The 22,262-nt window shown below is 38.9% G+C and overlaps 1 protein-coding gene across 11 annotated transcripts in view; it reads left to right on the forward strand.

Moving 5' to 3' along the window:
- pkp4 (plakophilin 4) overlaps window positions 1-22,262 on the forward strand; it is an 84,486-nt gene that overhangs the window by 44,712 nt on the left and 17,512 nt on the right. For 4 of the 11 annotated variants that reach the window (XM_069196933.1, XM_069196935.1, XM_015358744.2 and 1 more), the window contains 9 exons: window positions 1,553-1,665; window positions 6,802-6,899; window positions 9,180-9,311; window positions 9,429-9,622; window positions 9,876-10,452; window positions 12,775-12,798; window positions 16,203-16,394; window positions 18,158-18,368; window positions 20,502-20,634. In XM_069196933.1, coding sequence (XP_069053034.1) covers window positions 1,553-1,665; window positions 6,802-6,899; window positions 9,180-9,311; window positions 9,429-9,622; window positions 9,876-10,452; window positions 12,775-12,798; window positions 16,203-16,394; window positions 18,158-18,368; window positions 20,502-20,634 — 1,674 coding nt within the window. The other 7 variants (XM_069196932.1, XM_015358747.2, XM_069196936.1 and 4 more) reach the window with 7 other exon arrangements.

Raw genomic sequence — 22,262 nt, forward strand, 5'->3', positions numbered from 1 at the left:
AATGGAGCACAGCAGGATAGTTATGATTTTTAAATAAGATTTTTCCCCTTCTGTTTGTGTTGAAAGTGGAAATGTCAGATACATGGAATGAATTTTGTTAAAAAAACAATTAAGATGAACACACACTGTACACCTAGTGTCAAAGCCCCACAGGAGTGGGAGCCTTCTGGGTTTTGCAGAATAATTTAAGACTAAGAAAACAGTGCTTCCAAAGCAATTATATATTCTGTGGAATAGAATATTTTATTTTTTGATAATTATAGAGTTTTCAGACCCTGGAGTTTACCAGTTGAAATCGTTCTAAAATTTAGTTTCATTCATTTCTTTGTCTTGGCAAAGTTTATTTTTGGTGTTCATGTTCATTGAGTGTGAAACTTTTCTTTGTCCTCTGACTATGATTTTATTTATCAAAGAAGAAACCCTCTACAAAGACTGTAAAGGTACCTTTAAGACTGTGTGTGTGTGCGCTCTAGAGAATTTAGAAATACTTGGGGTGTTGACTGCTGTAGAAGGGTTGTGTGTGGGAAGTAAGGGAGATTAGTCAATAATTTACCTGGTCCTGTTTTAAAAGTGCGGAGGCCTCTTTTTTGAGTGCTTCGTCTTCCATGCTCTACCAGGAGTACAGCAGGGAGCTGTGAGCTACATGCCCAGGAGCCCTTTGAGGAAAAAGGAAAAGTAAATGACTCCCTGTTCCAACATGTCTCCAGATAACTTCCTTGGAGAGCGGTCTCAGGCGAGGAGTGCTTTCTGCTTCCTCTTCTCTGCACCAGGTTGCACATGACTGGCTCTGGTAGAATGGGAGCCGTGGAGCGAGCGGTTCGGGGGGAGGGGCAGCAGCGCAGAGTAATGTAGCAAATCCCGGACTCTGGAGCTTTGACAGAAATGCTTTTCTTGTACTTTGAAAGGTTGAGATCAGTGCTGGAAAGGCACAAGCATGTCAGCCTAAAAATCGGGGAATTTGAAGAAGCCTTAGAAAGCCTGTTTCAATGGAAGGCTTGAGTGAAAGTGCTGACAGAAGACGCACACAGGGGAATGCAAAGCTAGATCGTTGTGGCTCAGTCATAGGCATAATTAGAGAAGGTGAGTGCTTAAGCTACTGTGTGTGACATGCTGCAGTGCTGGAGGAAACTGGAAGACCGGCATTCTGAGCTGAAAGGTTTACGTGCAGGATAATTGGGAGGAAGATGCAGCTCTGTTGCATTTAGCCCCTGAAAAACTGAGAAAGCAAGGTTCGTTTTTTTTACTTAGGCCGATTTGAGGGATTTCTTGTAATACTGCCTTCCAGTAGCAGGAGCTGTCTTTGTAAGGGGAGGGAAGGGGATGCTACCTGTCAACTTTCTGAGAAAAAAAAAACAAGTAGAGGGGAAGTTAAAGTGATACATCAATGTTGCTTTTGTGCTTCTCTTTAAAAATGACACCGCTTAACCGGTGTTAAGCCTGGCAGTATAACACGAGACTTTGAACAGTTTCCTAAAACAGTGGATTTGTTTTGGATGCAACAGTAGTTGTAACACTTCTCACGTCTCCCTTATCTCTTTCTTATCCGTCACAGGAGCTCCAGTTTGAACGCCTGACCAGGGAGTTGGAGGTGGAACGACAGATTGTTGCTAGTCAGCTGGAAAGATGCCGACTGGGGGCAGAGTCGCCTAGCATTGCCAGTGTCAGGTACAGGCCAGTTACTATCCTATACTCCCAGTAGAAACCGAAGAGAAATCTCAGCTCACTCGCCAAAACAGCCATGATAACACGTCAGAAAGCATTGTCCTTTTACATACACAGAAAAATGACAATGTTTAATTTGCCAAAGTATTGGCATGTCATGATGTCGTATTTTTTATGCAACTGCAGAAGCAGCCCTGGTAGTTAGTGAATGTTTTTTCCTCCCTCTGTACAGGGAGTCTCCTTTCTTTTCCATGCTTCATTGATTCCTCTCTGTACAAAAAATCTGTCAAATTGAAGCTCCATTAATTCATATTAAGAAACATTAATTTTGAATTGCTGTGCTTTTTCCCCCCCTGCTGTCAGTAATGTGGTTTCGAGTCCTTTTCCTCAGACTCCCCTGGTGTCTTTTTTTCCATTTTTATTTTCCTCTGCTTGGTTGATGTAAAATATACTGACTGCGATGACATAATGCTGCATGTTTCATACTGCAGGTTTCAAGGACCAGTAATAGCTTTGCAATGCTCAGGTCATTTTTGCTATGTGCCCAACGAGCCAGTCCATCAGGATAGTATTCTTATAGGTAGAAAGAGGTGTTGTTGCCACATCTGCTATAAGGGTCTCATTGAGTAAAGACATGGGGTATTTTCTATGGAAAACGTGTTCGAATTTTTTTAGAAACGCTAAGTGAGTATACTTTTGAAGATTTCACCATGTAACTCAAATATTTGGGTGGATTTTTCTTCCCAGAAGTGAAATTTCAGCCCTTAAGATGAGCAAGTCATGTCAGGTGGTAGAAAAGATTTATCAGTGGTTTGCAGAATTAAAACTGAAATCCGTATCTCTGGATCAGACAGTCTGAAGTAACCAACTAATTAGCACTTTTGCTTTTTGGGTGACGGCTCTGGTTATGTAGGATTATGTGAATCACTAAGCTTGATTGCTTAATCTTTTGTTGCTGCTTTTGAAAGCCAAATTTGGATGTTGAACCTTCAGATTGCTATTGTTACTATAGATCAGCCAAGTTAATTGGAATAAGGTTTATGAGGTTTTGTATAGGAGCTTGACACAGCTCATTGTCGTTTATTTCTTGCAATCTACTATGTTGCTTTCCAGAATAAAAACACCTTTCGAAAGCTATTATGAATGTGTTCCTTTATAGCTTTTGCAACTTTCAGCTAAAAAGAAAATGGAATGAAAGCTGAATGCCGAGACCTGGAGTAATGGAGCAAAAGCAGATAAGAATTAAGACCACCAGCTTGAAACGCAGGTTGGGTGGTTAGTTCTTGGGCTTTCCTGTTTGTCCTCTCTGGAGGCCTGGCTTGCATTTATACCCCCTTTCTGTGGTGGAATGAGTTTGGTTGTTCTACGTGAGATTTATTTCAGAAGAAATGAAAAATGCTGTGGTTCATTTGGTAGGGAATATAGAATCATTTCCTTCCCATTAATCAAAAGGGCTGTGAGGAAAGTTCTGAAATGCCTCAGAAAGGTAATGGGCTCCAAATCCATAGTATGTTGCTTTTACAAAATGCGTCACATTTAAAATCATCCCTATCTATTTCTTCCTCAGAGGTATCCCTGAGAAAAAAACATTTTTGTTTTAGCTTAGCAGATGCTTAGCATCTTGCTATTTATCCAGAGCAATGTTCATAGACTACAAAAATGTGATACAGGTTAGTGCAATAGTAAAACAGTGGGGCTGTTTAAATGCACATTAGAAATGTGCTTAGAAGCACTAAAATCCAACAAATTAGTACAGGAACAAACAAGCATTTATGTTTTTAATACTGCTCAGTATACAATACAATGGAGTTACATGTATGTAGTGTTTATATATAGGTAAGTCCTTCAATAGTCTAAGGAGCTTATAGATCTAGGGCTTATCCCAGATACTGTAGAATTATGCAAGCTGAGAGTACAAGACTCCCCTCAAATGGGATGTTAGTCCATCAAGCTAATTCCCAGTTGCTACTTGTATAGTGGTACCTCATTGCACAGTGAAAAAATATTGTATAATGGTACAGTAGCTACTAACTAGCTGAAATTTTAGAAAGTTTAACATTTCAGATTCCCACCTACACTGTCAATTGCAGTCACTACCTGTCGGTCAGGATTTCAAGTTAAATGAGATTATAATGTTCTTTGGCAAAGTATTTTTTTCGTATTTCAGTGCATTTTTGGTAAACTGTTAGAAATGTCAACTTTTGTGGTGTGATAACTTTATTTTAATGAGTAACTGGCAATTTAAATATTGAAAATGTCCATGTTCACAGTTTGTAAGGAAAGGTGTTGAAAGTATGTGAATCCTCACACTCAAATTAGAATTGTTTGAAGCACTTGTCCTTTGCTGAGACAGATGTAAAGGAGTTTTGTGTATATTTTAGGGATAGCTGATGGGTAGGTGGCAAAGTTGGTGGGTTGAAGTGAAGAAAACGTCTCTAAAATCTCTGGAAAATTAAAATTTTCCAGAGTCTTCAAACTTATTTTTACATTGCAGAAATATGGGGCCACTTACTGTATGTTTTTTCACTTAATGAGCTGAAATGAGGAATTATGGGGATTTAGAATATTCCGCATTTAATATCCAAGTAATTTAATCACCTTTTTCTTTAATGATAATTGCATGTCTAATTGAAATACTTTTCAGTATAGGCAATTGCAATTAACCACATCCTGCTGTCAGCCAGACATAATTATTAAAGGAATCCTCTACCAGCCTTGAATGACCTTTCTTGGTTTTTCTGCAGCTGCAGACTGGCATAGTTTAAGGGACAGAAGGGCGTCTTGTGGATGCTAGGGCATATTCCTCTTGGGGTATCGCATTCAGCAATGTTATGTAAAGGGCACACAGTCGTTCCATCACCTTAAAAGTTTGGGTAGAAAAGGAAACTGCTAGCCACAGCATTTGGGTATAAATGCAGCTGCCAGACTGTTGTGCAAACTGTTCAGCTCAATAGCTCATCTTACTGAGAATGGAAGCAGCACCAAAGTAAATGTGTGATGAGGCCACTACATTCTATTACATACCCCTATATATTTCTTTATTTTGGTTATTTTTTTAATCATTTAGCAATTCCCTAGAGATTACATTTCTTGAATGACCAAAAGCTTGGGTCAGGAAAAGGTCTCCTCTTTTTTCAAAATCTCATCTTCTCAGAGACAACCACGTCAATGAATATTTGTATATTAATATCACCCTGAACTAGAGCATCTTAAATTTGTGCAAACCATCTGCACTTTTGACACCCTCAAGATCTGTGGCCACTTCTTTGAACAGCAGTTGTGAATATATACAGAAATAGAACGAAATTGGAACAGATGACTGGAGCACAGTTCTTCAAGCATCCTTTTTAATTGCTTTCATCTCATTTACATTCTGATCATGGTCCTTTATTTCTGTCAACACATTTCCTTAGATGTCCTCTGATGTTAAGGTAGAAGAGGCAAGTAGAAGCATCAATTATATATCAGCAGGACACAAAATATTTTCCTTGAATCATTTATTTTTCTAAAAGCATAAAGTAAGTCTTTATATCTACATTTTGTAGCATTGTGTGCTGCCTTTATAGTCATAACCTTGGGGATAAAAGAGAGGATGTTTTCCTTAGTCAGATGTTCTAAAAGTATATTTAAATTATTTCCTCTCTGTCTTTTATAGTCCTTTCTATCTGTATGAGACTGTTTTTTGTTTAATCTCCTTAGTATTGTGAGTTGTGATGTTGTTCTCATTGTAACCCGTCTTTAAAATCTGTTCTTATGAAATGCTACATGCTGCAATTCTGATCCTCTCTGAGGGAGGAAAATTCCAGGTCTGTAGCATTGATCTTTTTTTTTATTTTTACTATTGCCTGCTTGATAGATGGAATGTTGCTGGCATGTCTACCTTCTGAAGGAATAAGAATCGGAATTCTTTTCTACAGACCACTGTGACATAGTTTTAAATAGGTCCATCAATAAAGTCTCTGATCATCTCTTACCTCAGCGTTTCTGCAGGCTGTCTCTGGAAGTGTTCACTTCGTGTTCCTCTGACAACCGTTCAAGCTTTGTGCAACATCTCCAAGAGCACAGACTGCTGACCCAGGAATCAATCATGCTATTTATATATTTACTTTCACACAGTGTACCAGGAAGACAACAATTTGCTAACCCAGCCATGTTTTGAATTTTCTTTTAAAGTGCATTATTATTAATTATTATTCTTAGCTGGCCAGTGTTTAGGTATGATTTAATGCAGTTGTTTAGTGTATTGTGCAAAGGTTCAAAAAGGGAATTTGGAATTTTGGCATCCAAATAAGAGCATTTCTGATCATGCTGTCCAGTTGTCAGAGGCTCTGTCCTGCTTGTTTTTCAGTTCTTCAAAATGTTTCTTACTCTTTGCTGTTTTTTTTCCAAGCCTTGTTTGGGAATGGCAACACAAGATCGATATGTTTTGTATGTTATTTGCTAGCTCAGTCCACTCAGGGGCGGATGAATTTCCTTTGCTGATCTCACCATTTATTTGTATATTTTTTAATCAATAACCAGAACATAATTAAGCCTGGGAGTAAAAAGCTAAATATTAAAATGCGTAGAAAACTATGAATTGCTATAATGCCTCAAAGCAGGATTTTATACTGTCTGAAGAAAAATATGGTTTTGCTTTTGTTATAAGGAATATTTTGTGCTAAGTTTATACAGTGGTGATAAGGTGATGCAGTTTCTAAAACCTGTAGTGTTGGAGAAGTGAGCAAACATGTTCAAGAACATCTTGGATTACAGGCTATTGTGCTCTACAGCCATTATTACCATTGATATGTACAGCCTATTAGTGATTTTACACTGCAGCTACATCAGAAATAACTGTGAATAAAGGTTCTACCTTGACAGTTTGGTAACACAATGGCATTTAAATTGAAAACGCGTAAGGACAAACAGTTGGAGATCTTATGTTGAGGACATACTAGATTAATTGAACTGTTGTGTAACTTGGGTAGCTTTTAAAAATAGAGCTAACCCGAGATTTGCCCTGTCCTACGTTAGGGTAGGCATTTGTTAAGCATTAATCTATAAATGCTATTATATACAGCCTCATCTTTTTACTTTTGTGTATCTACTGATGTTATCAGTATTTTTTGCTAATTTTTCTTTTTTTTTCCCCAACAGCTCATCTGAGAAGTCCTTCCCCTGGAGATCAGGAGGTACAACTGCTACAGTCTGCAATTTGATGTTTCAGACGTTGAAGATTGATTCTCTCACTACAGGCAATATCTGGAAACCCCAGACACTGAATTACCGAAACTAATGATTAAGAGAAAAATGAAGCAGGGCGAAATTTCTTGAATCTTTGATAATACAGCGAAGATTAAAATACTTAAATAGACCTTGAATCTCATGCTAAAAATAGGGTTATAGTACCACATTTATTCAAAAGTCCATCCTTTTCCGTTTTTGCCTCATCAAAAGACCACTGTCATTAATATGCAAAATGGTTTTAATTAAACCAAGCATAGATGTAAAAATTTGCATTTTTGCCTGACTGATTGCATGCCTTAATTAGCTAAGAATAAATTCCTGGTTTGTGAAACATATGAAAAGGTTCTGTTTAGAATAATGAAGACTCTCGATAGATGTCCATTCAAGTTTTAATCCTAAAACATGAAAATTATTTATACATGCAGTAAATGCTATAAATTAAGCATGGGACCTTAAGCAGTTAGATGAGTACGTCTTTACTAGATAACATAGTCTTGAATTGAAGAACCTGGAGAACAACACAGGTTGGATCCTAATTGGTTTACTAAGAACTGGAACTGAATATTCAAGATTAGAAAGTTAAACATATGTCTGGTAGAAGAAACCAGTCGGTTCCAAAGGTATTTACTGTACAATTCATATGTATTTAAAAAACCAGCTGTCTGTTTAGTTGACACTGGCAAAGCTTTGCAGTTCATATTCAGCTCTCTAACATTCTCACTATACTATTTTTTTTCTAAGTAGAATTTTTGAAAGGAGAAAAGGAAAAATATCAAGGTCTTAAAAAACAGAAGATAGTTACCAATTTTTATGCTAAATGTTTTTCATTTAATTTTATTAAAGCATACTTGCATTAAGTGCAATTATTTGTAAAGTGTGAAAATCCCGTGAGATCTTTTTCCAGGATGTCAAGTGTAACTCATAGACTGTGGTTGAGGAGTAAAACGTTTGTAAGGGATAAAAACGTAGAATTCAGTGTTGAGGACGGCAAACAACATAGACAGCACAATTGGCAGTCAGAAGGACTGTAGCATCCTCATGTGATTTTAGGAATCAAATGTCATTGTAAATAGCCCCTTGATAAGACAGACCTCTTACAGTTTACATGTTACTATTTATATTGTGAAGAAGGAAAAATAACAGTGATTCATTGTAGTTCTCCTAATTGGTAGAGTTAGTGCTCTATTATTTTATTCAGCTTGTAGCTGACAATTATATGTTTTAGTATCCAATTGCTTCCTGTCTAAAAGATTTTATTTGCATCTAGAGCTAAAGTGGTAGTTACTTTTAATTGATTAAACAGAAAATGTATTAAACAGTTCTCAAGAAAGACACAACAATCTGAGCATTAAAGAAACTAAATGATTTGGGTTTCGAAATGTCCTTTTGTATTAGAAGGTACATACTATGCTGTTAAACACAATTAAGTATGTTATAGTGCCATTTTTATTGCGAAAGAACTGGTGGATCTTCCTCATTCATGATGACTCTTTAATTACCTTTCAAAAAGAAAAAAGAAAGCTTTCCTTCGAGATGGAACAAACTTTTCAAAACCTTCACAACTCCATAAAATGTATATGGCTTGCTTCCAGACTAAATGAATGTAATGTGGTGGATTTTCCCATGTTACATTTATTTTTGAGTATAAGTAGCTACAACAGCCACATATTGTACCAATTGACTAATGCAGCTGCTGACTTAGGGTTCATATACTCAGGTGTTTGTGTAAAAATATCTATTTTGTTTTATTCATTCATGTTTTTAAAGCAGTCCCTGGATTTTCCTCATCTCTCAGCCAGTGTGTCACAGGTACCCCCTGGCAATGAACCATGTTGCTGAGATACTTACAGATGGAGCACAAGCATTAGGCTGACAGCAGACTAGGCCAGTGTCGACACTAAATAAACAGCTTTAGCACAGAGATGATTTGTGTGCCACAGAATCCATTATTTCCAGTCTGGGTTGTAGTGATGTTTTTTTTGGCTCAAATCATTCCATTACAATCAGCTTAATAGGATTAGCTGCATGCAAATTTATTGACTGATCAGTTTCAGAATTTATTGAGTTCTTGTTTGGTTTCCTTTAAATCTAGGTGGAGTAAATCTCTTATAGCTGAACTCAATTCCTAAGTAGCAGGCTCCAACACAAACAGGCTCTGACTTTCTTGATCTCATTTGTAAGTTGTGTATTCCAGCTGAAGTAGGAGAATTGTAGTTTTAAGAGCAAATGTACCGATGCTATTTTCTATGTAATAATAAGCCTTTTCTGTTTGCATTCTATTTCCCAAGATGCCCCAGGAGCAGGAGGGACCAAATCTCGCGTGACTGAACCCTCTCAGTCCACGTCCTACAGAATCAGAACCGAACAGGAACAAGTGACACTCTACTCACCCGAACAGGCTTCTCTCCATGAAAGTGAGGGTCTGTTAATATATCCTTGATTAAGGCTTTGTGTTATATATGTGTTCTTTGCATAAAGCTTCCAAACTACACTGGCTGGTTATGTGACTTTTGTCATGTTTTTTTACTGTGTTCCAGGGTCTGTGGGAAATTCGCATAGTTCAACGCAGATGAACTCGTACTCCGATAGTGGTTACCAGGAAACCAGCAGTTACTACAGCAGCCAGAATCTGGTGAAGCCAGAGCTCAGGCTGCAGCATTCCTTCCCTGGGACCTCGAGTAGCTCCACTCTGATGAGAAGCACAAGAGCAGAAGGACAGACCTTAGTCCAGGTACTGACAAAATTGTGAGCTGTGCTATGCAACTGATATTTAGGTTTTTCTGCATATTCAAAAGCAACTAAGACGTCAGAAAATACTGTTGTGTAATTAAACTCGGTCCGCCAAAATAAAGATTTTAAAAGAATCCTGTTTTTCTGCTAGTTAACTCTTTCAGGGGCCAATTATAGTACACCTCTTACCTATTGTTCAATATACAGTCTGCTGACACGTGTGTTTTGTTTCTCTTTGACCTCTTCTGCTTCAGGCGCCTGTGAACATTGCTCCTGCGTCTGCACGGGTGATGAGGAGAGTGAGCTCTGTGCCGTCACGCACCCAGTCCCCAGCCTACGGCAGCAGCATCTCGCCGTCCCGAGGGTCCTTGAGGACTTCCCTGGGCAGTGGTTACGGCTCCCCAGCGGCCGCTGAGCCCAAGCCCCTCGCCAACGTGTTTTCAGCCACCACACTCCCCCCCTCGCAGAGCCCCGGCTCCCCTTTCGCCGCCCAGAAGACCGGCTCCCCGGCTGCAGTGCGGAGGGTGGGCTCCACGAACTCCCGGCAGTCCGCGAACGCCAGCCGGGGCACCTCGCCGTACCAGGTCCTGGGGAATTCCGCCCGAATGGGCTCCCCTCTGACGCTGGTGGACGCTCAGACGAGGGTAGGCTCCCCCTCGCACCCCCAGCCGAGCAGCTCCAATTCCCCGGTTCGCTCCAGCATGACCGCGGTCCCACAGCACTATGGGTCCACTTTGCAAAGAACGCTCCATCACGACCCCGATCCGTACGGGCAGCAGTCGTACGACATCTACGAGAGGATGATCCCTCCGCGTCCAGACAGCCTCACAGGTTGGTGGTTCGAAGAAAGACGATGCGGGGGGGCACTGGGTGGGTCGTCCGACCGGCTCAGAGCCTCTTCAAGCTCACACTCTGTTGATTCTCTCATTCCCCCACAAACCACCCGGACCGCTGGAGGGCTGGGTGTAAAGGACTTTAACTGCCAGCTTCATTTGTTTTGCCCGGCAGTAGAAAGAAAGGCTCTGAGGAATCTCCTCGAGCTGCTCTCGGCTGTATTACATTGCAGCTGAAGGGCATTTCCACAGGTGGCCTGAACAGCGAGGCGGCAGATCGAGAAATGAGTCACTGTTGCAATATCTGTCATAAAAGGGCTCATGGAGTATAGTCATGGAAAAATACTGTTTTCAAATCAAGCAAATGGGTGTTTTTTTCATTTTACCTTTTCAGTCGTTTATACTGGCAGGTATAAGAGTGCATGTCATGCTTTTTGAGGAAAAGGCAGATATATGGATTATTTTACTTTGACGTGAAGGCTGGCCAGCTTCTCTGATGTAGAGCGATGTAATAAACATCAGCCTCTCAAAAGGAGAGGGAGAGTTATGGAGCTTCTGGCATATGATCTTGATAATAAACAAAAGAGCTTTTTTTTCCTGCTGTCCCCCAGTCAGTTTCTAAGGCAGGATTTTAATTAATAAAACCATATTCTTCTTGAGGTTAGCTAGCTTTGGGGGGAAAAAAATAAATGTTTCATAAAGCACATGGAGACTCGGAAAAGTGATCAATTATTCAGTTTGTTTTGTTATATATATATGTGGCTTAATAAGGCAGTTTTGTGCAATGTCACAAGCTAAAAGCCTCTCATTTCTGATTCTTGTGAGTTTAGGCTGTTTAAAATATTACGGTGTATAATTACTGTACAGGGGCGGTATGGTGCTACAGTGGTTATCATTGCTGCCCTGGGGGTTCAACTGCTGGAGTGCTGGCATGGAGTTTGCATGTTTTTCCTGGGCTCACATGGGTTTCCTTCTGGCTCCTGTAAAATTGGCCCTGCCGTGATCTTGTGTGTATTTGTGCCTGTGTGTGCCCTGCAATGGACTGGTGTCCCATCCAGGGTGTATCCAACCTGGCGCCCAGTACTTGAATTGACCCTGAATCGGATAAGTGGTTCTTGAAATTTGAAGTGGTGGAACTTAATGTAGCGATGAAGTTAATTTTGTTTTGTGAAATCGAAGCTATAAAAACTCTGTTCCTAGCTTTTTACGCAGTCTTCAATACAGTTATATAATGTATTCCTAGCATGAATTTGGATTTAATCACCTTTTGTCAGTTCTGTATTTTATTCCACAATGTCAGTCTAGTCATTACACATTGAATCATTCTTTCTGTGTGGAAGGAGAAATGCTATTTTATTTTCATATCCCCTTATTGTTTCAGTCTTGAATCGGTAATGTCTGACAGCACGTCAAATGATAGGGGTTTGATATGAGCTGAGAGTCTTCAATTGTAATGCTATCACATTTTCCTCAGCATTACCTTTAATTTTTGTTCGCATTCACATTGGGGAGCCTAAGCAAGCTACACGTCAAGGAGAGATTATTTCAAGCGTACTTGCGTAAAATAATTCTTCAGTATCACCTTAATGTCAGATTCAGTCAATCGTTGGGGGAAACGAAGTTAATCAACTTCACTTTGTGTGGGAATTTGTTCTAGCCTGCCTCCCGACTTCTATATTTTGCTCAATAAAGAATCTAGTAGGCATTAAAAACAGAAGATGTTATTAGATAGTTGGGTTTTTATACTTGAGCAAGCCACCACCACAGTGCTTTAGTATTGGAAGAAGATGAAAAACGTTTGCTGCTGTTGTGAGCCAGCAATTTATCACTGTAGTAGCATTAATGGGTCAGCCTATATTCATTTGCTTCTTTCCGTGGAACTTGAGAACTAATCATTTTGTGCTTTGAAGTATCTGGCACAATAGAATATGAAAGGAATTGGTACTGGGGAGGGGGGAATTAAATGGAAAATAATCATTGTGTGTGCGGACAATGAGGAATATTGTAATTGGAACATGAGGACAAGTCAGTCAATACATACTCCCTTAATGGATATGCTATTTTGCCTTCTCAGAATTTGTTTTAATTTCACAGTTTTTATAATTATAAAGCTGTATAATTGCACTGATTAATGTTGCCAATACAAAAATAATGCATGTGTGTTCAAAAACCGGGGTTCATTATGTTAATTTCTGTTCGCCAACAGGATTTAAATTGCATTTTCCTGAATACTTAAGGAGTCTCTCATGAGGTTTCTTTCCTTGAGTTGTAATTTATGTGATTTTTGTGTTTCTTTTTTGCGGCCTTTGGAAATCTTCAGAACTACTGGTAGATGCGGTACAAGGTGACCCCCTTAATTGATCTTACCCCTCTTCCCAGATTTTTTTGCTGACCTGCCTTATTTTCTTTGGACAGCATGTTAACTGTTCATCAGTGCCCAATTTGAAGAACTGCAAGTGGATTTGAAAAGCTTACACTAACTTATGGTTGCTTTGCTGCTATGGTTCCCCCTTATTAGATCAAAAGTGGTTGTTATTCTGTACTTCTTGTCTGCTTAGTAACTCGTGATACACATTTTGTGTGCCCATTTTAAATTGCCCTAAACTGGTAACCCTAATCAACACCCCTGTGTATGTGTGTGTGTCTGGCAGTGTGTTTTTTGCTTTCACATTTGGCTTAGCAGAGTTTGTTTAGAAAAGCATGAATGTGTCTTTTTCCCTGACCATTTGACCTAATCACAAGCTTGTTTTGAAAGGGGATGACCTACTTCAAGCTTCAGCTTTAATAAGAATTTGAAGTTGATTTCACATCTGTAAATCCCTGCTGCTCATTTCCATCCAGTTTAAGCTTTTCGTAATAAATAAATGCAAATAGCTGGAGACAGTCACTTTATATGGTAGAAAAAATTCAAAGGCTCTGTTTTGTATTGGTTAGATAACTCTCTCTGCAGTGTAACTGTTAAGAGGGTAGCAAAGCGACAAAATTCACAGTTTCACACATAATTCATTGTTTATTAAGCAGTATATGAGGGATATAGAGTAAAATACAGCTGACCTAGTAGTTCAGTCCTATCATGCCATTTGATGTCTGTTGGAAAAACCTGCTGGTTTTATTGCAGGTTGTTAAACATTCATGTCTCATTATATAGACAAGCTCTATATAATAAAGTAACAATTGCAAGAAAAAGTTGCATGATTTCGGGGTTTTGGACAAGGCCTGCTCCATGTTGTTTCAGATATACTTTTACTCAGCCTGAATATCCAGTTGGCATTAATGCAACAAGTGACAGGGTAGTGTTCAGGATCACCATCACGACAAAATTCATACAGTAGAGGAAGACAAGTGAGGATTATTGAGGTGTGATGAAAGGATGTCCTCCCTTCGGCGTTTCCTGAAAAACCAATCCAGCCCGCTAACAGCTATTGTGATAAACTGCACCATGTCACTGGGGTCAGAATGCATGTTCCATAGTCAAATGGAAATTTCCTTTTCATCGTTTCAAATGATGATATCTGCCACAAGAGCAGTTTCTGTTGCTTCAGCCATTCACAGAATGGCACCACATGCTCAGTATTTCCTGGTGATGTTGCCTGTGCATCTTTAGATCCGTATAGAAGTTGACACTGCAGTGAGAAATCCTCTTTGTGGATTTTTCAGAGCAGTAGCTGCTATTGTCGCAGTGGTGGCCGTTGCAGGGCAGCTGTTTCTCTTGCGAGTTGCTCATCTTTGGGTGTGAATAAACTGTTACATGTGTTGGGCTATCAACAAACATGGAAATGTCCTTTATTTGTGTTAGAAAGACTTGTGTCCATTTTCACAAAACAGCAAAATCAGCTTGGTTTGCCTTTGGCGCTGTTAACACCACCCAGTGCTTATAAAGCCCTCTGGGTGTATATCCCAGATGGCACAGCCATTCAAAAACAGTGTTGAACAGTGTTACAAATAGGTTCCAGGCTTTTTATAGATATGAAAACCGTCTGGTTTTCCTTCTAGATAAAAGGTTGCTGTCTGTTGTTCTTAAGAACGATAATCCAAGGTGTTTTCAAGTTCTTATTAAGGTTGTGTTTTTCGGTTTCTATCTGATATTTCTTCTGCACAGAAGGATATTCAGCATGTTTACTTTGTCTCGGACAAAAAAAGGGAAAAACTGGTCAGTTTACAAAAGAGAAGAAACATTCATGGAGTCAATTATTAAAGAAGAAACATTTTATATAAAAAGTACACTAAAGGCTCATGGTTGAAAACATGTTCCATTTGTTGTTTACAGAACCCTAATTTTCTGTCTCTTCCCTTTTTATCAGAGATGTTGATAAATCTTTAAGGATTTTTTTTTGCAATTTTAGAATTGCCAAATTATTTTTTAGACCCACCCCATTTTGGAGGTTTAGCACAGAAGTGAATCCATCACTAACAGCAGTGTATTCCTGAAAGACCACAGGGGGCGCTGTGACACTGACGGCCTAGAGACCTATGTTCAGAAAATTTATTAGTAGGTTATGGTTTTAGTAGTTCAGGTGGGTAGCTGCATCAGCATGCGTGGGCTACAAAGGAACAAGTAATAGGTTTATTCCATGCTGAAAAGAGGAGAAAAAACACAATGTTTCGACCGTGGAGCCACCTGTAGAAGGCTCCACGGCCGTAACATTGCGTTTTCTCTCTTCTCTTTTATATCTGTATATATAACACTAGAACTGAACTGTGTAAGCTTTGCTTACTGCCCTGTCTTTCTTACACCTGATGAAGTCTCCACGGCTGAAACATTGTGTTTCTTTCCTCTCTATTCAGCATGGAACCTATTACTTGTTCCTTTGCGGTTATACTTTTATATATGTACTGTATATACAGTATAACACTAGAACTGGACTGTGTATTTGTTTCATCAAAAGGGATATAAAAAAGCCATGGACACAGAAAGCTTAAGCAGAAACAAATGTCAGCTTGTTTGAGCCTCAGCTTTATAAAGCACCAGATAAATAAATGATCATCTAATTTTCTCATGTGCATAACTGCATGATTTAGCATAGCTTTTAAGCTTCATGACTACTGCGATCTCCAGATTCATCTTTGGCAATAATAAAGAAGCTTTATGCTCTGGTAGGGCACAATGGTTACAATAAAGACTTGCATTTTCTAGCACACACTGTTATACTCCGTCTGTTGCCTGAACTTGTTCAGCAGGCCCACATAATTCCTCGTAAGGAAAACCTATTAACCCACGCGAGGCACAGGCATGCATCCACAAGTCTGTCCACGCTGCTTGAGGCGTGGTTAGTCAACACTTGACGAAAAGCTCATGCACTGCAATTCTGCTCCAACTCCACTGTAGGTTGAGTTGATTCCTCTTTTCTATCTTTATTTTATTTGGATATTTTTGTAAGATGAAGTGTAAATTTGCGATTGTCGTTAAATGCGTTGCGCATTTGGAAACTGGAAAAGATTTTAACATGATAAGAGCAAATAACCCCATGTCATTGTTCTTAAAATAGAATGGAAAAGACTACAGGCGTTAAGGGTTGATAAGCAGCAGCTTCCTGTAATATAAACCTCCAATGAGGTCTTTATGAGTAAATTCAAATTTATTTTGTCATCTACCACAAGAGAATGTGACTTTTAAAGAGCCTTTGATATTTTTTAATCAAAATAGTTGCTTTTCATTCATCTAAATTTAGCACAGTGCCGTCATCGAAAGGTCACATGAAGTGGACTAATAGTGATCTTTATTTAAGAAGAACTTTATACTGCTTTCAGGATTACGGAGCTCCTATGCCAGTCAGCACAGTCAGCTGGGACAAGATCTCCGATCCGCTATGTCTCCGGATTTGCATATTACACCCATCTATGAGGGGAGGACTTTTCAGAGCCCTCTGTACCGCAGCCCAAATCACGGCACAGTGGAGCTTCACCATGGAACGCAGACTGCAGTCTACAGGCCCAGCTCAGGTAATAGACCTTTGCTTATCATTCTGCATCGTGGTCAGGCATGAAGAATCTGTTGCGATCAGCAGTGCCAGTAACTTCAGTAATCCACTTAAAATCATCAGCAGGTCAGGTGGGGTGAGCAAATTGGAGGGACAGACACCAAGAAAATACTAAAACAGAAAATGCATTAAATTACCCAGGTACCACAGTTATAACTAGAAACACAGAGGTGGGAGAGAGGAAGGAGTAACTAGATAGCAACTTGGGAATCCTTTAAAATTTTAAAATTCAGTCCACATTGCTCTCTGCCTCCAGCAGACACTCATTGTAGCCTCTCTCTGCAGATTACGCCACAGACATGAGATCTTTTCAGTCCGATAAGTCCGGTAATAAATTGTATTGATGCATTGAGGAGCCCTGGTTGATAAGGGCCTGTAATGTGTTTACTCTCGTCTATTTTGAAAGAACGCTGTTTTTTTTAACCTTAGAAAACATTCTTCGTTAGAAAGAACCTATTGTGATCCTTGAGCTTTTTTTGTTCTGCTTTGAAATAAAATTTTGATAGCTGTTTTCACCGCCATCCCCACTGTCTACTGCTAGTCTGAAATCTTTTCAGAGCTCTCGTGTAAAGATATTAATAAATCATAAAATGTCAATCTTTAAATATCTAGATTACCTTTTATTTTAGGACAAAATTCTAAATTACCGAAAGTCTCGGATAATATTTATGTGGATTAATTATTATATAAGTTGGAAAAGCTTTGTAAGTGAGTTCATTTTCAACCAATTTAGGTTACTGTCACTTTCAATAATCTCAATATTATTGATAGCTTTGTCTTAAGTATAACTTAGTTTAGTTCAGTCAGCATTATGACCTGTTCATTGCCTGTAGATGTTCATTATATCCCAAATCTAAACTATTAACAGCAAACCACAAATGTGCAGCCATGTGGGAAATTTGATTTTAAAAATCTAGCATCAAGTTGACATTCTTTTGTTTTAGTTTCGTGTTCACAAATGTTCATTTCTATTGATGTTTTTCCTCTGGGAGTATGGGATTATACAGATAATTCAGAACAGCTTTGATGTTTGCTGAGCAAATCTGCATGAGGAGGCATTTGGTGTAACATATTGTGTAAGCACTGATTATCAAAATTTTAATTTGAAAAAAGAAGGGTGATGTGTACAAAACTTACCTCTCAGTTTAAAAGACCTACCTATTAATTTTATTTCTTTATTTTTATTACTTTTAGGGCTTTTCATTCAACTTAAATTTCCCAGTAAGGGTTTTTTGCATCCACAAAAGCAATTTCTAGTGTATCTGCATTGGAGCTTCTCAAAGTGACAAATCTGAGACGAGAGAATTTTCCACTTCAGTAGAGACCTTGGTCTCTGTGGAGTTCCATCAAGTTTCAGATTGGAGGGTTCATTCCTTAACCCTTTAAATGGGAACACATAAATGCTTGAGAGTTAAATCCTTATAAATCTGTCTGAAAAATTATTGACATTACTTTACATGACCACCTGTTTTTTTATAGTGAAATCCTAGCAATTATATTTTCTTTCGCCTGAACTCAATCTTTAGAGTGAAAGCTTTCGTTGAATATTCTAAGTAACTGGGAAAAAAAGTAGAAAACGGTTTCCAGAAGCAACAATATGGGGGAAAATTCTGCAGAAAATGTAGCCTGTCCGTCAGTGAATATGTTGTGAAAGCGCGCTCAATATTTTAAAACCTATTATGTGATTCTGGTCTAGATATGATGTGTTTTCATTGTTGAAACTAGGTGCTGGAAATCTACAAAGGACCTCCAGTCAGCGCAGTGCGATGACATACCAAAGAAGCAACTATGCCCTGAACACAACAGCCACCTATGCAGAGCCCTACCGAACAGCACAGTACAGACCCTCTGAATCTGGTTATTCCAGACAGGCTGTTCCTGTGGATGATGGCACAACAAGGTCACCGTCCATAGACAGCATTCAGAAAGACCCCAGGTAACGCTTGCAAAACACTCTGGCTTTTCCTTATTTCTGTTTTTTAGTTGCATCTCTGAGTACTGTCTGTACTAAACAGTAAAAGAAGCTTGTCTTTGTCTGAATGGATGTTTTTAGAGTAAAAGTATGTAAATTCTTATTTATTTAAATGTTTTTGGCTTCATTTTGTTTAATAGATCATACAGGACTGAGCATGATATATCCAAGTTACGTTGATTGTTGCAAATCACTTTATTTTGATAAGTTGCTTTAAACTGTTGAATGTCAAGACTGGTGACAAATAAAGAAACTACACAGAAAGGGATCAATATAACCCAACCTCAGGATAACTTGCCAGCAATGGAGCCCAGTCCTCTTTAGCAATGAACCAAGTTTTATTTATAAGCCACCCTGTTGGACATTGGTGAATGAGGACCAGAAGTGGTAATAGTTGTGTACACCCGAGGGGGCATATACTCTGGGTGGGATCTCTTGTAGCTTCAGAACTCTACTTGCATTGATTGATGGCTGTCTGACTGCACAGTACCTGCTACATCCTCGCAAATCCTGGGACTTCGAGTCCTATAGCTTATAGGACATAACTTTCCTGCAGGACAAAACACATCCTTGTGCTGGTCATGTAATGACTTTCATGCAAGATGAGAATGAGACGGTGATGTCTTAATGCCCTTTGTGCCAGACCTGAGCCTCATTGATTGTATTGTATGAACCCTGGCATCTAGGGACCAGAGATCAGTGAACAGGCATATAATTATCTAGACTCTACTATAGGAAAGAGACATAATTCCACCAGACATTATGTGCATCCTGGTGCAAAGCAGCTACTAATGTAGAGTTTTATGGCTTTCAACAGTGGCCACACATGCCACCAGCTTGTAACTTACGTGGACTCCCTGTTGATAAAGTTAATGATCATAATAGATTTGCATACGTCATGTCTGTTTTACAAAATGTTAGTGCACCTGCTGCAGACGATTTTCCCGATAATAACACTGTAAATCTGTAACACTTATAAGAGACATGATTTTATGCTTAGTATACTTTATTCCTGTTTTTTAGATGGATGTTACATAGCTTGAAGGGCTATAGAATATAAAAATCTATTTGACCCACCACTTATCAGAATACAGTATCAGAATGTTTAACCTTGTATGTAAGAGATTAATTGCACCAAACTCAACAGCTAGGTTGTGAGTGCACTAAAAAGCAGGAGAAAGCCCTTGCAAAAATGCAAGAACAACATGGCTATTTTTTTAAATGTACTGTAGCTCTCGCTAAAAACGTTCCACAAGGCAACATTCGAGTTCCTTTTGGAACTGGAGAATATAATACTTTTGACGTGATCAACTACAGAGCCCTTAGGCTAATTTATATTAAAACAAACTTTTTCATTTGCCTCATGTGCCAGCTCACCTGCTCTTGTGCTGAAGCAAGGGCACAGACGACAGTTCCCACTGTGAACCAGTGTTCCAGGAAATTTATTGCCTTTGCATTTTTTTCTGACGTGTGACCTGTTGAGGTCAATCATGTGCCTGGATATTAGGGTGCATAAAGTTAAGAAACTAGGTTGCACAGAGTTTAACGTTTTTATTCTTCTAGCCTTCAAGTTCCCTCTTTTAGAAGCGTCTTCTGACATTTGATGACACATGCTCAAAGTCTTGCTGGACACTTGATAGCTGTTGATCTTCCACTCAGTTGATATGCTTCATTTTGACTACATTCTTGTTCTTTTTGAAAACGTTTTGATAGAAGTGCTAGAAAATGTTAACCATATTACTAGTTCTAATTTAATGAAAATGGCTGTCTGCAGTCTAACTCAATGGGCAAGGAAAATGATACCGTGAGCAGCTGATTTGAGAGGACGCATTTCTGTGAAAGGTTTTCTTTTTTATGTAACCCCGACAGCTATGGTAATTCTCCTGGGGAGGGGCCGGGGGGTAGCAACGTTAAAGCTTTGGGGTTTCTGGCGTGAATAGAACTAAATCCCCAGAAAGATTGTCGTTGGCGAAAAGATGTTTTAATCAGTGTCGATGTTGTGCAGCCATCTTCGGGGAATTTAACTTATTAAACGCCCAAAGTGTTGCGTGTCGTAAGTTGAGTCTGAGTGCTTTTCCTTTTCCTGTTGTGTTCTAGGGAGTTTGCTTGGCGAGACCCAGAGTTGCCTGAGGTGATTCATATGCTGCAACATCAATTTCCTTCAGTTCAGGCCAACGCAGCGGCTTACCTGCAGCACCTGTGCTTTGGAGATAATAAAGTGAAAAGCGAGGTACCAAGCATATTACTGAACAAGCAGTGGAGTAGAGCACGGCCGTGGCCCCACTCGACTATTAAATGTCTTTCTCAATAGGCTCTTTTCCCATTTTCTACTTGTTTTCCATTTGATTTAACCTAGAATTTCACATCTCAGCAGGGGTCTGGCATTGCTGCTGGAATTTACTCCTAGCAATCCATGCTGGCAACCTAGGAATAGGTCCTTAATGTTTGGGGTTCCTTTCTCAGACCTGCAGACACTTTGATAGGAGCCCAGTTGCTGCTCTGTGTCCCTTCCATGGCATATCAGTTCAGATCTGAGGACAGGATCATAATTAGCTTACATAGTTTGCATAAAATGAAAGTGAACCTTGGTGCTAAACAGCATCTTCCAAGTTCTTGTGACACGTTTTGCATCAGGGTTGGTTGTGGCTAGAATTCAGATTATTCATTAAAAAGTTCCTGGTGTGATGAGGTCCGGTCAGGTATTGCATCATTCATGTGAGTAGATTTAAAATTGAATTAAAACCAAAGACTGCACTATTTCACTGTTCATTTTAAAATTCACATAAATCTGTCACCTAATCCTAAACCAAAAATGTTTGTTCTGAGTTTTCTCATTAAAAAAAAAGCACCCCTCTTATGAGTCAGTCATTTTCTAGTTGAATGGTTACTGATAACATGCAGTTGACAGGCTTACTTTAGCTGTAGATAATTTCTTATTGTTTTCATCAGCATCTGAATTCAGCCTATTTCCATGTCTGTATCTTCCTGTCCGGGAAAGCATGTTTTTTTTCTTAATCTCCAATCCTGGAGTGAGTCCAACATTGAACGTTCCAGTGCAACAAAAATTCAATTTTATGCTAAATACATTTTATTAAAGATATTTTTAAATAAATTAATATGGAAAATGTGTTGTGTTTCCAGACTTCAAATATTTTACTAATAGAAGTGACCTTTTAGATGTGAGTGCCTCTTAACTTGCCACTGCATTTGTGCTCCTTTCATTAATATTGCTGAATGTCCTAGTTTTTTCTTTGCCACCCATGGGCAAAATCATGCAGTGACTACTGCACAGTTTGCGATGATTTCTGAGGGAATATTTACTGTAGAGTATAATTAAAGCTGGACATTTCATTCTGAAACCAAAATGTCAAGGAAATATTGAACTTAGTGTTTTTTTCAGACTTCAAATACAGGACCTCGTGAAATGTTTCCTGTCAAGTGACTGATAAATAACAAAGCTGTGAAAACATTAAGACCGTATTTGTAAGGGTTTACCATTTTGAAACTGAACCTAATAGAAAGTAAAATGTTAAATGTCTTTTTTTTTTAAATAAGATTTGGAGCAAATGTTGTGAAAATAGTATAGGATAAAGATTCTGGCTTATGGAAAATGCTCCCCCCAAAAAAAAAAACCCCATCAATTTCATCCCAAATTTGATCTGAACAGTATCTAATTTGAGGTGTATGACTGTCAGTAAATGTGTGTTCAGTCATAACAGCTTTCAGTATGAAAGCTTTTGAAGCTTTCCTTCTTAAATGTGTGGGGATATTCCTGCCAGCATCAGTTCATTGCTTCTTCAGGTCAGGTGGAAATGAAAATACTTTTACATTGCCTGACTTTAAAAATGAAACGTCTGC

Source organism: Lepisosteus oculatus, chromosome 12 (genome assembly GCF_040954835.1).
Source record: "Lepisosteus oculatus isolate fLepOcu1 chromosome 12, fLepOcu1.hap2, whole genome shotgun sequence".
NCBI classification, from domain to species: Eukaryota; Metazoa; Chordata; class Actinopteri; order Semionotiformes; family Lepisosteidae; genus Lepisosteus; species Lepisosteus oculatus.